Source organism: Hemiscyllium ocellatum, chromosome 11 (genome assembly GCF_020745735.1).
Source record: "Hemiscyllium ocellatum isolate sHemOce1 chromosome 11, sHemOce1.pat.X.cur, whole genome shotgun sequence".
NCBI lineage: Eukaryota > Metazoa > Chordata > Chondrichthyes > Orectolobiformes > Hemiscylliidae > Hemiscyllium > Hemiscyllium ocellatum.
The window spans coordinates 29,384,793-29,400,086 of NC_083411.1; the positions used below are offsets into that span (position 1 = coordinate 29,384,793).

Sequence of the window (15,294 nt, forward strand, 5' to 3'; positions counted from 1 at the left end):
GCGACATTGGTGAGGTGTTGTTTGCCATTGCAAGTTCTCTTCTGCCCCGACTCACTGGGGACATAGTTGTCACCCTCCTTGCTCTGCAGCATGAGGAGAGGATAGAGTGAAGTCACCGAAGAGGATGAGCTTTTTGCAGGAGGGGAGAAGAGCAGGAAACATTATCCACTTAAGAATCTTTGGGAAGTATTCACCATCTTTTACATAAGTCTGGAGTAATCAATAGAAAGATGAATGCACACTTGGCATTTGCTGTAGTTGAGAGCACAGAAGAAATAGATTGGGAATAAGATGATAAAGGCATACCAGTACCCCTGGGGCACTGTGCAGGGTAAGCTGGTTTTATGGAAAATGGCGTGATAATGGCTCACACAAGCACCTCTCTACAACATTGCTTACAGTTATCAATTACTTTAGCCTTTTTGTTGCTAGCCAATAATAATGTTGCTGGTTTTGCTGCAGTGTTCAGCATAATGCAGTATAATGCAAATAACCATTCAAAAACAAGTGCCATATGAACCCTTCTCCCCATTTTTGTTATTCGTTCTTCCCCACCTTTGATGAAAGGAGAACATTTTCTTAGTATTGACTGTGAGTGCTGTTTTACACCCATGTGACCGAGAAGTTATTACTCAAGACATGCATGATTCTCTTGAAAAGGACTTGCCAAATGCAGAACTTTTACTTTCAGATTCACCCACATCATCTCTGTTAACACTGTGAATGTTATTTTACCGGTTACTTATCCAGCTGCAGTGTGATTCACATTGCCATTCTGAGTTGCTTTTTTTTTGCTTTCTGGATGAGCGATTGAAAGATCCCTTTATTTGATGGTGTTCGCTCATGAGTGCCCTCAGTGGGTCACTGAGGATTCCACTCCGAGTTGTTTGGCACACTGTCCAGTCGAAGTGTTTAGAGATTTATAAACACATGAGGAGCATAAATAAGGTGAACAACAAGGATGTCTTCCCTAGAGTTGGGGGAGTTCAACACTTAGGGAACATATTTTTAAGGTGAGAGGATAAAGATTTAAAAGGGACCTAAGGGGCAACATTTTCACATAGAGGGTGGTACATGTGTGGAATGAAATGCTAGAGAAAATGGTAGATGCTGGTACAGTTACAACATTTAAAAGACATTTGGACAGATACATGAATAGGAAAGGTTTAGAGGGATATGGGTCAAAATGCAGGCAAGTGACACTAGTTTAGTTTGAGAAATTTGGTCAGCATTGACAAGTTGGACTGAGGGATCTGTTTCCGTGCTGTATGACTGTACGACTCTATTACATGAGCAACTGTATTAGAGTCATACAGTCAAGGAGGTGATCACAAAACAATACAATACTGAAGATGTAGTCTCAGAGAACAGAATGAGGACAGTACTCCCAGTGACTGTGGGCTTGATTTGTTTTCTCAAACGGATCCCTCCAAGCTGAATCAAACAGCCTATCAAACATTTTCACATCTAATGCTGAAATTGAGAAGTGGTAGAGATTCTGTACATTTCGACAGAAGTCAGACAGATGCAGAAGAAGCTTGCACAAAAAATTGCTAGGACAGCAGGCTGTCCCCTTCATGCCCACTGCCATTTTGTGGGATTTTGTGGGGCCCACATCTTAATAGTGAAATGCACCAAATACCACAAATGTAAGCTCTCACTCAATGTGTTGATGGCCCATTCTAATAATCACACACATTGTGTTATTTAAGATTAGATTACTTCCAGATTAGATTACTTACAGTATGGAAACAGGCCCTTCGGCCCAAAACGTCCACACTGATCCTCCGAAGAGCAACCCACTTATATCCATTCCCCTACATTTACCCCTTCACCTAACACTCCGGGCAATTTAGCATGACCAATTCACCTAACCCGCACATTTTTGGACTGTGGGAGTAAACTGGAGCACCCGGAGGAAACCAATGCAGATGCAGGGAGAATGTGCAAACTCCACTATTTTGACACAAGTCATGGTACGTTTATCCTGCACCAGTCCCTTGTCCCATAAATCTTTGAGCAATCATCTTAATCAAAGGATGATTGTTTGGCAACAGAGACTCGTTCTCTGCCTGGCAACTTCCCTCTGCAGAGAACCACAGGACGTCAGCACTTGTATAATGAGAGCCACGCTGTCATGAGAGAAGCTGTTGCTGAAGCATGTTTCTGCTGCTTTGACTACTCTGTAGAATTGTCCAATGGAATGGATACCACAATTCATGATAATTGGCTGCATTCTCCACAACTTGGCCTGGTGCAGAAGTTTGCTACCACACACTCGGTGAGTACCTATAGAGAACAGCAAGGAAGGAACCCGGCCACAGCTAACACACCAGCATTATGATGAGCTGTCCATGAACACAGTATTAGAGTTGGGTAACCATTTTTTCATCGGTTCTATGGCTTACCATCTTTCTTTGGTGGAACGTGATCTTACTCAAAATTTTGAAATGAAAATCAGAAGAAAGCAATCATTCCAATAGCAGTGTTAACCAATATCACAGGAGAAAGTGAGGACTGCAGATGCTGGAGATCAGAGCTGAAAATGTGTTGTTGGGCTTTTCCAGCACCTGCTGTGCTTTTCCAGCAACACATTTTCAGCAGTAACCAATATCACACCCAACATATCATGAAATACTCTTGTGCATTTCCTGAGGTTGTTCTGCTATAACACACATTTTATTCATGCAGATTCGCTGTAACGTAATTAACAAATTGGGGACATTGTTTCTAAACCACAAACTTTTAAAATGTGTTGACTGTAATGCAATAAAATTGCCAAAATTTTAAGAGCTGTTTCTAAAGCTATTTTTTTCTATAACATGGGGTTGCATAAGAATGCAAACATCGCATTATAGAAGAACTACCTGTACATACTTGTTCTGCAGCTGCATTTGTCTGGTGTCACAACACACTGGTGTAGTGCATTGGAAATCATGCCCCACTATTCCTAGATTTGATTTAAACCACTGACATGCCCAATATTACCTCAGGTTAAAAGGAAATGTAAACCAGGCATTTTACATTAAACAAAAAAAACTGTTTATTGTAATTAAACTGTTTTTAACCAACAGCAAGAAAGAAACATGAAATGCTAACTTATAATCGTATAATGTAAACTCTACCCCTTTTTAAAATTCCCATGTGCATACAAATACACACTCAAAGAGACAATATTAGGCGTTGAATAAGTGTTAAACAAAATGGAGAAACAGGTAATAAGGAAGGCAAATGGAATTTTGACATTTATTGCTAAAAGGAATAAAGTATAAAAATAGGGAAGAGTTGTTGCAACTGTGCATGGCATTAGTGAGACTGTACCTGGAGTATTGCATACAGTTCTGGTCCCCTTACTTGAGGAGAATGTATTTGCATTGAAGGCTTCTCAGACGAATTTCACTAGGGTGATTCCAGAGATGAGGGGTGTGAGAGATTGAGCAGTTTGGGCCTATACTCTCTACAGTTTAGAAGAGTGAGAGGTGATCTAATTGGGGTTTATAAGATGCTAAGGGAATTGACAAAGCAGATGTGGAGAGAACGTTTCCTCTTGTGGAGCAACCTAGAATGAGAGGTTATTGTTTTAGTACAAAGGATAGAAGATTAAAACAGAGATGAGGAGAAATTACTTCTTTCAAAATGATTGTGAATCAAAGTGCAGCAGGTGATTTTTTAAAAAATAGTCCAATCTTCTGACTTCTCACCTGTCTTTGCACAATTTTATCTTTTAATACTATCCTTAACCTTTTTAGTTAACCAGAGATAGTGCGTCAATTCCCAACCTGGCACGGAGCTGGTGCAGAGCCCATCCCTTCTATTATGGATTGAATGGTCACCTCCATCAGCACATCTGTGGAACCACCATAATGTATTTTCTGATGGGCAATGTCAGACTGTCATTCTGATTGCTGGCATCATAACTATGAATATCACTGTTGAAATGGTCTTCCAGGGCATCACAAATATCAATCAACCCATTCTGCAATGGACCATTATGATTGCTGAGTCACCACCCTGCAGGACTAGCAGCAGCTCCAACGTGTACGAGCCTGTTCCCATGTCTCGCCATGCATTTTGGGAAGTCAAATGAAGAAGGAAACCGACAGTAAATGTCTGGTCTCTTAGGAACATTAATATTCAAGGGATCTTGGGGTCCAAGTCCATACTCCCTGAAAGTGGATTAGGTGGTAAAGAAAGCATTTCGCATGCCTGCCTTCAGTTGCTGGGACATTGAGTATAAAAGTTATCAAGTCATGTTGTAGTTGTAGAAGACTTTGCTCAAATTCTATTTGGAATATTATGTGCATTTCTGGTTGCTGCATTATAGCAAGGAAATGGAGGCTTCAGAGGCTGCAGTAGGGGTTTACTAGGATGTTGCCTGGATTAGAGTGTATTTGCTATAAGGAGAGGTTGGACAAACGTAGATTATTTTCATTAGAGCCTTGGAGTGTGAAGGATGACCTACATGAGCATATGAAATTATGAGAGGCATTGAATGAATAGTCAAAGTCTCTTTTCCAGGGTGGAAATGTCAAATACTGGGGGACATAGTTTTAAAGATGTACGAGGAAAGTATTTTTACAGAGGGTGATAATTGTCTAGAACATGCTGTTAGGGAGGTGGTAGAAGCAGAAATAACAACAAAGTTTAAGGAGCATTTAGACAGACACATGAGCAGGCAGAGAATAGAGGGATATGAACCACATGCTGGTAGATAGGATTAGTTTAGAATGACATAATGTCAGCACAGACATAGTGAGCCAAAGGGCCTGCTCCTGTGCTGTACTGAAAAATGTTCTAACATTTATGTTCCTAGTGCTGCTACTCAACCAAGTGCTCTTGCATTCACCTATTTAACATAGATTACTGCTATTAATGTTGAGATGATGCTGTTTGTATTCAAGCTTCTTAGACATGGAACCCTTTTACAATGCCATCTGCAGATATCTCAATTGGATGTCAATAGCCTTTCATTACCCATGGCGCAGTCACCGGGATGCACCTTGTAGGAGCAGTAGGACAGACAATGGTACATAGAAGAACGACACCAAAGAATGCATAAGGGTGTTAATTTTATGTCTGCATTACATAATGATTGAAGTTATCAAGGTGGATTGTGTTCTGGTGGGTTTTTTTTAAATTGTGTTGTTCCAAGAGGATGATGTATTGCTCAGTCATAGAGCATGTGCAACTGTTATGAATATGAAGGTGTGGTCAATGTTACTGGTCTTGCATTTCACGGAGCTTGGACAGAAGTATACTAACTACACTTAAACTCCCGAGCTCCTCTTGTTTCTCCACCTCTCATCTCCCTTTTGGTACTGCTCCTCAACTTCTTCATTTACATGGTGACAAGAGCTGTTCTTTATAATGGTTGGGTTATTCATCACACAGCATACTATCATGCATCCTAATACTTGCTTAGGTGAGTTCTGCAGGGCTTTTCCAGAACAGTCCAAACAGTGGAAGTGTCGTTTGAGGATGGCGATGGTGTCCAGTGCGATTCCTTCTTGCAGCATGACTCTCATTGTAGACCTGCTATGTATAGGTGCTTGGGTTCTAAACCAAGGTCATGAACTATTTTCAGATTGCATCAATACTTGTTGCCCTTTGAAATGCCTTGGTAGTACAAAAATTGGTGGAAGCGAGGACAGAATGATGAGATTGAGACTGATGCCATGGTAATATGAATTTAACTGTATACTTTAATGAGGTATTTGTGATCCTTCCAGAAGCAGGCTTAGTTGAATGATAAATGTAAAATTTGATGCAATGATAAATTGGTGCCATGTGTTCTTGACCTGCAGCCAGTTGGTCATATTCAGCTGAACCTCCCTTGGTGATGCAGAGGCCCTTAAGATCCTCCTTGCATCATTGCTGGTATTTTATTAGTAGCATGGATGTTGGTGGGGAAAGAATAACGTTTAAGGGGCCCGTCAGGTATATACTGGCACCTTGACTGTGAGCCTCAAATGGTGACAACTTACCTTGCTTGGGCAGTCGGTGCTCAACCATGTACTTTCTTGAAGAAAAACTCCAGCTTCTCCATCATACTTCCCCATTGTTGGAGTCTCTTTACTGGCCCCATTGAGAATGCACCACTTACCTTCACTCCAGACCTCTAGCACTGGTGCTAGTTAAAGGACAACTGCAGCACCAGCAGCCATCACTACCCTCATTGGCACTGCTGAGACAGAATAGTTGTCAGTCCTCCAATGGCTAGCAAGCCTTGGACATATCCTACCTTGGAGAAATCCTACCTCTGGCTGTTGGAAGCTACGATCAGAGGCACCTGATTACCAGAGGAACTCAATGGCCTTAAACTCTCCATGCATCTAATGTGCAACAAAATGGCACAGATCTCTTGTGCACATGAGCTCCTTTCGGGAGAGAGTTGCCAAACTCATGGAGAACGAGGTGCAGCTATATGAGTGCCCTGACCACTGACAAGCATCAGATTTATGCTACATTCTGCAGCATGAATAAGCAGCAGTACTGGAAAGGATCCCAGTTGTGCTCCATCTGGCACTCTCTTGCTGTCATCTGCAGCATCACATAAGGGTTGAGGATATCACTAAGGAAGATGAAGTATCATGTCTCACAGGGCTTCGTCTTCATTTCAGCTCCTGACCTCTTTGACAGAGTTGCTATGATGGGCATTACTCCACAATGATTCAGGTGCAGTCTCTGGAGATGCCCCCCAGAGTTACTTCCATGACAAGAATAACTATCACATCCATTTCAGGCAAAGTAAAGACAAGCAAGCAGACAGACTCCACTACCTGACAGTTCATAGGGAGGGCACCAGACAGCAGTTGCTGAACATGTAAACCATCTTCAGCAAAGCACAGAGGTGGTCTCAGGAGTATTTTCTTCCTATCTATCTGTCCTGATTCCCTCCCTGAGCATCACACAAATGTAAACACTTGACAACACACAAAATTCACCTTTCATTAGAGGCAGGTCAAGGCATGGTATGAAATGGAGAATCTGGGCCATACTAATCTGAAAGATATAGATTTTGGAAGCTCAAAAGACTCAGTTAAAACTCAGACAGCAGGCCACCTGGGAATATCAAGTGCAGCAGAGAGTTCATGTGGTGCCGTAGTACTCGGGGCAAGAGGTCCAGGTTCAAGCAGCATCTACTTCAGACCTGTCAGACTCTGTGGGAAAGGGTTGATTAAAAAGCATCCACATCAACAGTGACTGCAAAACTTCTAAATAAAATGTGAATCCTTCATTGGCAGCAAGAGTTCTCCTGATTCAGGCGGTGTCTTCAAACAGTGACCCCACTGTGCTAACACAGAACTTGTTCCAGACTGTACTATTCCTCCTGGATCAGAGGGGTTCACTTGAAATGTGCCTGGATGAGATAGTAGTTATGATTTGGAGATGCCGTGTTGAAGTGGGGTGTACAAAGTTAAAAATCACGTAACACCATGTTATGGTCCAATAGGTTTAATTGGAAGCACACTAGCTTTCGGAGCGCCGCTCCTTTGTCAATCACCTGATGAAGGCACGGTGCTCCGAAAGCTAGTGTGCTTCCAATTAAACCTACTGGACCATAATCTGGTGTTGTGATTTTTAACTCTGGATGAGATGACATTGATAAGGTGCCAACAAGATACTAGAGCCGTGGGCCAGGTCTGCTATCTCCCTATGGAAGTCAGACCTGGTTTAAAAAATTTAAACAAAGCTTGGTAGTTATCAATCAATCAATCAATCAATCAATCACCACCTAACTTTTTTATGAAAGCAATAATCTAGAAAATGTTAGTGTATTATTTTCTGATTTTATCAAAGTTGTATGCAGAGAAAATATTTAATTTTTTTAATCATTATGTTCACAATGCAATGGCTTTAGATGTCCATTATACTCCAGTAGTTTTATTCACCCTAACCTAATTTCTCATCAGTGCAAGATACTGAATTTATTAAAAGTTTACAAATTGAATTTGTTTTGCAAATCAATAAACTCATCCCTAGGTCTGATCTGGATATATAAATGAGAGACATGAATTCACTTGAATAATGTTTCTCCAAACCCAGTATATTCTTCTCCACTTAATAGTGATTGGTAGATTTCTTTAGAGTGGAATAGTAGTAACATGGAATAAAGAAAGTCAAAACAGCAGAATAATGCACAGTTAACTAGTTTCCAATACTTCTGCCAATTCTCACCTTTTCAGCCATCAGCCTCTGTATCCAAAAGGATCATAACTGGCCCTTGTCAACAGATAGATTTCCCTCCATCAGCATTCCACAGGGACCATTTGGTCCAGGTCACCATGGTAGACATCTCCTCCACGCATGACCTCCCAGCACCTTCACATGCAATTGCAAAAAAAATACAACACTTGCCCATTTACTTCCTCCCTATGGCCCTAGACACCTTCCAGATCAAAGTGATTCACCTGCACTTCAATCTAGTCTACTTTACTTGCAGCTCACAATGTAGTGTGTGATCTACTTTGGGGAGATGAAACACAGTGACTGATTTGTGAAACATTTCCACAACATGACTGTGTTGAATCATTTGCTATTTCAATACACCATGTTTGCACACCAACATTTGTGTCAGCCCTGCTGCAGTTACCACAATTTTCCACCTATGTACTTTACAGACCTCAGAACTCAGCAGTCTAACCATTTCACACAATATGAGCAGCATCCTCAGTGATTATTATCTATCCTCAACTTCAGGTCCTGTTCTGTAACACGTAATCCCAACACAGCCAACCCATTTTTAACCATTCATACTTCCTGACAGCGCCAATTCAGCACTTTTGTTTACCATCAGCAATCCCTGTCTGCTTCTTTTTTCTCCCCCTACCACTTCCTCTTGCTTGCTCACTTTACGCACTGCCTCCAGCTGTCTGACTTACTCCTCAGATCCAGTCAACAACATAAATACCACCATTTCCCAACTCCTTTCTGGTCTCAAAACATTAATTGTTTTCTCTCAAGGTGCTGACAAACCTGCTGAACTTCTCCAGCACTTTGTTTTTGGTTCACATCTTCAGCACCCACAGTTGTGTTTTATTAGAATTCACTAAGCCTGCTGCATGAGTATGAGAGAAAATTATTTTTGTGGAATAACAAATGTGGTACTGGAAAGACGGAAACAATGTCCATTTTCCCCAAAAGTAATGAAAATGGATTTCACAATCTAAGTTAATCATTCATTACTGAAGCCAAGTCAGTCATAATTCCAATTTTCCTCTTGGAATGTTAAAAAAAGAAAGAGTGTTGTATGACTAACAAAATGGTGAATTAAACTCAATCACTTAATTGATTAATTTATCTGAAACCAGAACAAGGGCAAAGAGCATTAAAAAGGGTACAAAGAAAAACAGTATCCTTCACATTAACTAATACATCATAGACTGAACAAACATCATTCTAATTCTTAATACCAATTGAATTTGTGAATAAAAATGTATTCAGCATGAGATGAAATAAATCAGTAAACGAGCAGCCATTAGACAATAGTAAGTTGGTAAAGATACTTCAATTATTCAGTGAATTTGAGTTTATTTGATTGACGATTTCCTCTTGCTAATGCTGGAGATGGTCCCAGATTCTAATCAATCTAATTCCAATCAGGAGTGACTCACACCCAAAACTCTTTACAATATTGCACATGATTTTGATCAAAAAGCTACAAAAATAATTGTTGCATAGTTGGAAAGGAATTTCTGGAGACAAAGTAGTTTGTTAGGACCTTAAAATTTTAAGGCTTATTGATGACTGCTTTAGATCATTTGATACCACCTGCAAAATAAAACATTGCATTCTAAAATACATTTGTGCAGTTTCAAGAGATAGTTTGAAAAATTTCCACAGCTCAGATCAACTTTATAAATGAAAATTGCATGTGTGATAATCAGCATACAGTATTTTCACTTTGTGAACAATGAAGCAAAGAAACAGATGAAAGAGAAAAAGTTTTACTGAATACAGGAGTGAACAACAGTGCAATGCTCCACTTTAATGCATCTAGGCGGTGAGTCAAAGATAATTTTTTCCCAGTCCAGGTAATGATTAAAGAAAGCTGCTTACAGTATTTAATACACTAATTCAGAGGAGCAGGAGAATCGACGTTTCGAGCATAAGCTCTTCGTCAGGAATAATCCTCATTCCTAACGAAGAGCTTATGCTCGAAACGTCTATTCTCCTGCATATTGGATGCTGCCAGACTGGCTGTGCTTTTCCAGCACCACACTTGACACTGAATTAGGCACATCAGTTGTCACGTGATAATGACCAAATAATATTTTTGTAATCTTCTTTCTACTCTTGCATTCATTTAACATGTAGTGACCAATCAGTATATCTGTCAAAAGATAAAATGTTTTGAGGCTCATCAGGTAACATGCATCAGGAATTCATTCAACATCACCACCTGAATTACCAACTTTGCCACACAAAATTACAATTGCGGAATTTTACTGTTGTAACAAGATAATGACTTGTGAGTTGGGAGACAAAGTCAAAACAGCACACTATTTTTAAACTTTTTTTTAATTTATGCATTTTCATAAGTGACCCAGTAGAATGAAAATAGTACATTTTATAAATACACAAAACAGACAATTGTAAGCTCAATTATGACAATAGGACGGATGGAGAAGAAAGGGAATTAGATATTTTAAGTGATAAAGATTCAAACAACTGCAATATGATTGTTTGAATTACTGACCAGGTAAGAATTTCTAACGCCATGTACAATTCAAATGAAGAACAGCGTTTTGCTGATCAAGCCAATAGTTTTGTAAGGTTTAATTAAACATGATCTCTATCCATGTGCTTTCCGTTGGTCTACAACACAACATCCAAATCACATGCTAAAAATGATGTTATTGGAATACATTGCAAAGCTTAGGTGTGACAATAATGAAATTCAATTTCTGTTTAAACAATTAGGATAGATTTTCTTCTTTCCCCAGCCCATATTTAATAACATAACCAATTATGCAACTATGGTAAACCTTTGCAAATTTTCCTTTATTTAAATAAAAATGCTTGAATTAATTTACTTTCTTCTGCTAACATCATTTGAGTATTGACTGAAAACAAGCTCTACTTCACAAAGAATCTTTTAAGCTGTCGAATAACTTACTAAATAATTAAAATTAGTTTAAAAAAGTTACATGTAGTGAAATGTTTATTCTACATTCTTCACAAAGTGTTGCCAGGAAATAACTGCTTTAAGTTCTGATGCAATTTAAGTTGTATATAGTCCACCATGCCACCATATTGTAGTCCTGATTGTTGGACCAATTTTTAAATTGCTTCATCCACAAGCAACAAGCAGATTTGTAGAAAGTGCTTCTAATAGCATAACCTGTTTTTGAAACTTTGTTTTCTGCGGTTAACAAGATCAATTTGTGGCATTTCCAAATGAATAAAACAAACTGCAATTAAGATTTTAATAAGTGAAACATTCAAAAATATTGGAGATGGAACATTCTCCTTCATCTTAGGACCTGTACCAGCAACTGTATAGATTATTAAAAAAATGTAGGAACACAAGGGTGCACATAGCCATCTCATGAACCTTTCAAATTACTATCTTGTAACATTTTCTATTAAATTACGAAGTAAAATCCTTGCAAAGAACATAATTATACTAAAATAGGCAACATGAACTGCATTACAGTACAAGAATTCAGGCCAATACTAATATCTAACATGCTAAACATACAATGTTTGATATGAGATTTGTGGAAATCCTATGTAATTTATTTTAGTTCAGAGCAATCCAGTACATATCCCTTTCTTACTATCACTTTAAACAGCATTGTTGCAATAAGATAGTCTTTAAATAACCCATTTAGAGTTAGATAAATGACATGCCAAAATTAAAATAAGACAAGACAGAGAGATTATGGTCATGACCATGACTTTGGCTCTTGCGAACCAAATTTCCCTTCATATTAGAAGTTACTGTAAAATAATATGCAAATTGGTTGGGCAGTGATAATCTGCAGAATAAAAATCAAGGTGAATTGAACAGCAAATTATCCTAAAATCTGTCTTTTCTGATTAACTGGCAAATATGTAGGTAATGATAGTCATAAACACAACTATTTCCACAGGTAAACCACTTAGCTAATTTGGCACTTCACCACATCTATAGATCAAATTTACTTAATTTAACAATAAGTGGCTAAAATTCGTGTGCTAAATTTATATTTCAGATTGATTTTGGTTTTAAAATTGCAAACAGACAAATATGAGTTTTGACAATAAAAAGTGCGTTAATTTGAAGTACGAGTTAGGAATGGGGACTGGAGACAGAAACCAAACAGGAGCTGCAACTCAACAAACTACCTTAAAAAAAATGTATAATGTTAATGTATATCAATGTAAGTAAGAGGAAAGATTAAAAAGGACAAATGTAAAATTCAAAAGGATGATCTTTAAGCTTTGCAATAGTTTGCATGAAGAGCAGTGGAGGCAAATGAACTAAAACATCAGTAAAACTGTAGCTGGATTTTGTGATGAGATTTTGGCTACTGGAGAGATGAGCTTCAGTGCAACAAAGGCTCTAACACTTAAAATGAGACACCCTCTCTGTATCTATACGGTCAACTAAGAAACATTGTTACAGAACACAGTAGAAGTGTAGCAGGTACATGTACTAAAAAAAAGGTTCATAACGTTCTGCCTCAAGTTGCAAAAAAGTATGACACTAGTTAATATATCCTTGAAGCAAAAAGGCGTTACTGAAAGTCTACAAAGGCAAATTCAATGAGACACTAAGGAATTTTGGCGCCTCAAAAGGTTTGCAAAGTGTCTAACACCACTTACTAAAAACTGTGCTTAATTAAAAAATAAAATTCAGCAAAATTAATATTCCTAATAATTTAGCAACAATTAATTGGCATGTTTACTAATTCTGTCCCCTAAATCTGCATAGAATGGCAACAATGACTCCAGGCGTATGCTTTGAAGGAAGAGAAATTAAAAACTCTTGTTGACATAAATATTGATAATGGATTCTTCTTTCATAATAAAAACTTCACAATATATAAAATCCTTATTTAGCAATGTGATGAAAAAGAAAGGTGTCACCACTAAAAGTGATTCTCAAATGTGAAATGGCTTTCAGTTTCAGCAAAACTACTCAGGCAAAGCAGAGGTTAAACGATGATTATGGGGTTGAGAGAAACATGTTAACCATGGTACTCCATTCTAATAAGCACCATACAGTGAATCTTCCATTTCATCCTTCATCCAAATTAAAATAATATTCAAAACTTTTGCTGTAATTAATAACAATTTAGTTACCTGTAGATGCCAACAATTATGTGAATACTTAAGTTCTAACACAGAAATAACAGTTTTATCTAATCCACTTCCTTAGCGGTTTTTCACATGCAGTGTACATTACTTCAATGCAAATTATGTCTTACTATAATAAAGGCACTTCTTCATCCAGTTGCATTGCTAATCCTATTATGAATATAGTATACAGATTAAAATCTGCACAAAAATTCATAATTAATTAAAATGTCCTTCCATATTTTTAGATTCTTGGGGTGAAGTAAAAGGAGCAACATTACATTCTGTAAACATTAATATAGCCACTGTACAGTATGGACTGAAGCACTACGTACAAGATTTGAGTTATTTTTCCCCCCAAAGTGAACATCTCCACATTCAACAAGTGAATGCTGTAACAGATTGAGTGCAACATTTTAGAGAAAGGGAAAATAATACATGTGCAAAATGTGCTTCGTGAAAGAAGGAAAGTAGGTTAGAAAGGTATCTACAATCACCACGGTAGATTATTGTTAAAACAGCTGTATTGGCAGTCATCTGTTCATATATCTACAAGGCACTAAGGGCGGGAATGATATGCTGTTACTTCGACAACTGAAGCTTTTCTCAGTCCGGTCGGAATATAGGAAATTTTGGTAAGAATTCTATTAGTATTACCTGTAAAGAACAAGAAAATATTTGTTCGTTCAATAATATTTCACATTTCATTGTCTACAGAATACGATCTAAAACTTGTAGGAAAACTAAAAAAAAACTTGTGGAATACAAATAAGGTCAATTAGTACAAGTTAAGGAGGTAACATTATATAAATACCAGAATAACTAATAAACAGTAGAAAAAAAAAGCTTCAGGTGGTGCACGTTTTGCTACGTCAAACCAAGAACGCTGATGGGAAACCAGTCTCAGACCTCTTACGTGGCTGGTTTCAAGTCAGTCACGAAGAATCAAGACAATTCAGGTGACCAGCCTATTGATTTTCCTAATATTAATGTCCGATCTGCTGCTGGTTCTTAATTTCAAATCAGACAAGTAATTATTTTATTTTCCAGCAAAATTAGGCAATTTTTCACTCTTACTCAGTACCTAGCAAGTCCAGTTAGAGAACGTTCATATGGATTTAAGCATGAGTAAAATCACACAATGCCTGCAAACATCCTGCTGATATTCATTGATTAGAATCAACAAAAATTGGTTACTGGCTTTGGCCATGAAGTATGGTCTAGTAATGTTTTCAGAGGAAGATTGGAGAATATTGGCAAAACCAAAAAAATTGTAACAAGATTAACTAAATGAAAATGAACTTACATATTCCATCATGTTACTGGACTCACATTTCCTTTTACTTAACTTCCAGTGCAAACCAAGCTAATCCCAAAACAAAACAAAAAAAATCACATTTAGTTAAACACATTTGGAATTGACCCTTATTAGCTTTAGTGCAAGTGCAATATTATGCAGCAGAAGATTTCAGTCTTTGGGGTAAATTGATTACTTCTATATGTGATAAAGCAAAACTCCAATAACGTCTCATTTACTAAAGCAGCTGCCTTTCAATACTAAGATGGTCAGTACTCAGAAGTCCAACTTTCAGCTTCCCTATTCATTCTTCTGTTCTAAAAGCAGGGAGGAAACTTAACTGGTCTTGTTATCAGCGAACAATGCCATGCCTTCTCTACACATTCGACAAAGTTTTCAGGTGAAGCACATTTTTCACCAATGTAGTAACTCCAACAGTGGGAATATCTTAAGATGCTTTATAGAGATGCAGAGACAAAATGAACTTTTGCTGGCACAAGGCAATACCCAGTATTGGGGCCCAAGAATCACATTGAGGCCAGTGGTCAAAGAAACTGTTGGCTCACTTCACAACTTCCACCCTAGAGGCCTGATAACTCCTCAGACTCATTATAACAATCAGGGCAAGTGGCTGCTTTGAAGGTTGAGGAAAGAGAGAACGTTACTACATTAAGGTATTGTTGAGGGAGAAAAACAATTTCATTTGTGCC

The 15,294-nt window shown here is 38.1% G+C and overlaps 1 protein-coding gene across 1 annotated transcript in view; it reads right to left on the reverse strand.

The window, feature by feature from the left end:
* Positions 1 to 10,746: 10,746 nt before the first annotated feature.
* The window catches only part of chic1 (cysteine-rich hydrophobic domain 1), a 61,450-nt gene continuing 56,902 nt past the window's right edge, over positions 10,747 to 15,294 (reverse strand). The window contains exons 5-6 of the mRNA XM_060832107.1: positions 14,594 to 14,653; positions 10,747 to 13,944 (exon numbers count right to left, since the gene is read on the reverse strand). Of these exons, the coding sequence (XP_060688090.1) occupies positions 13,894 to 13,944; positions 14,594 to 14,653 (111 nt within the window). The 3' untranslated portion in view covers positions 10,747 to 13,893. The remainder of the gene's footprint in view (positions 13,945 to 14,593; positions 14,654 to 15,294) is intronic.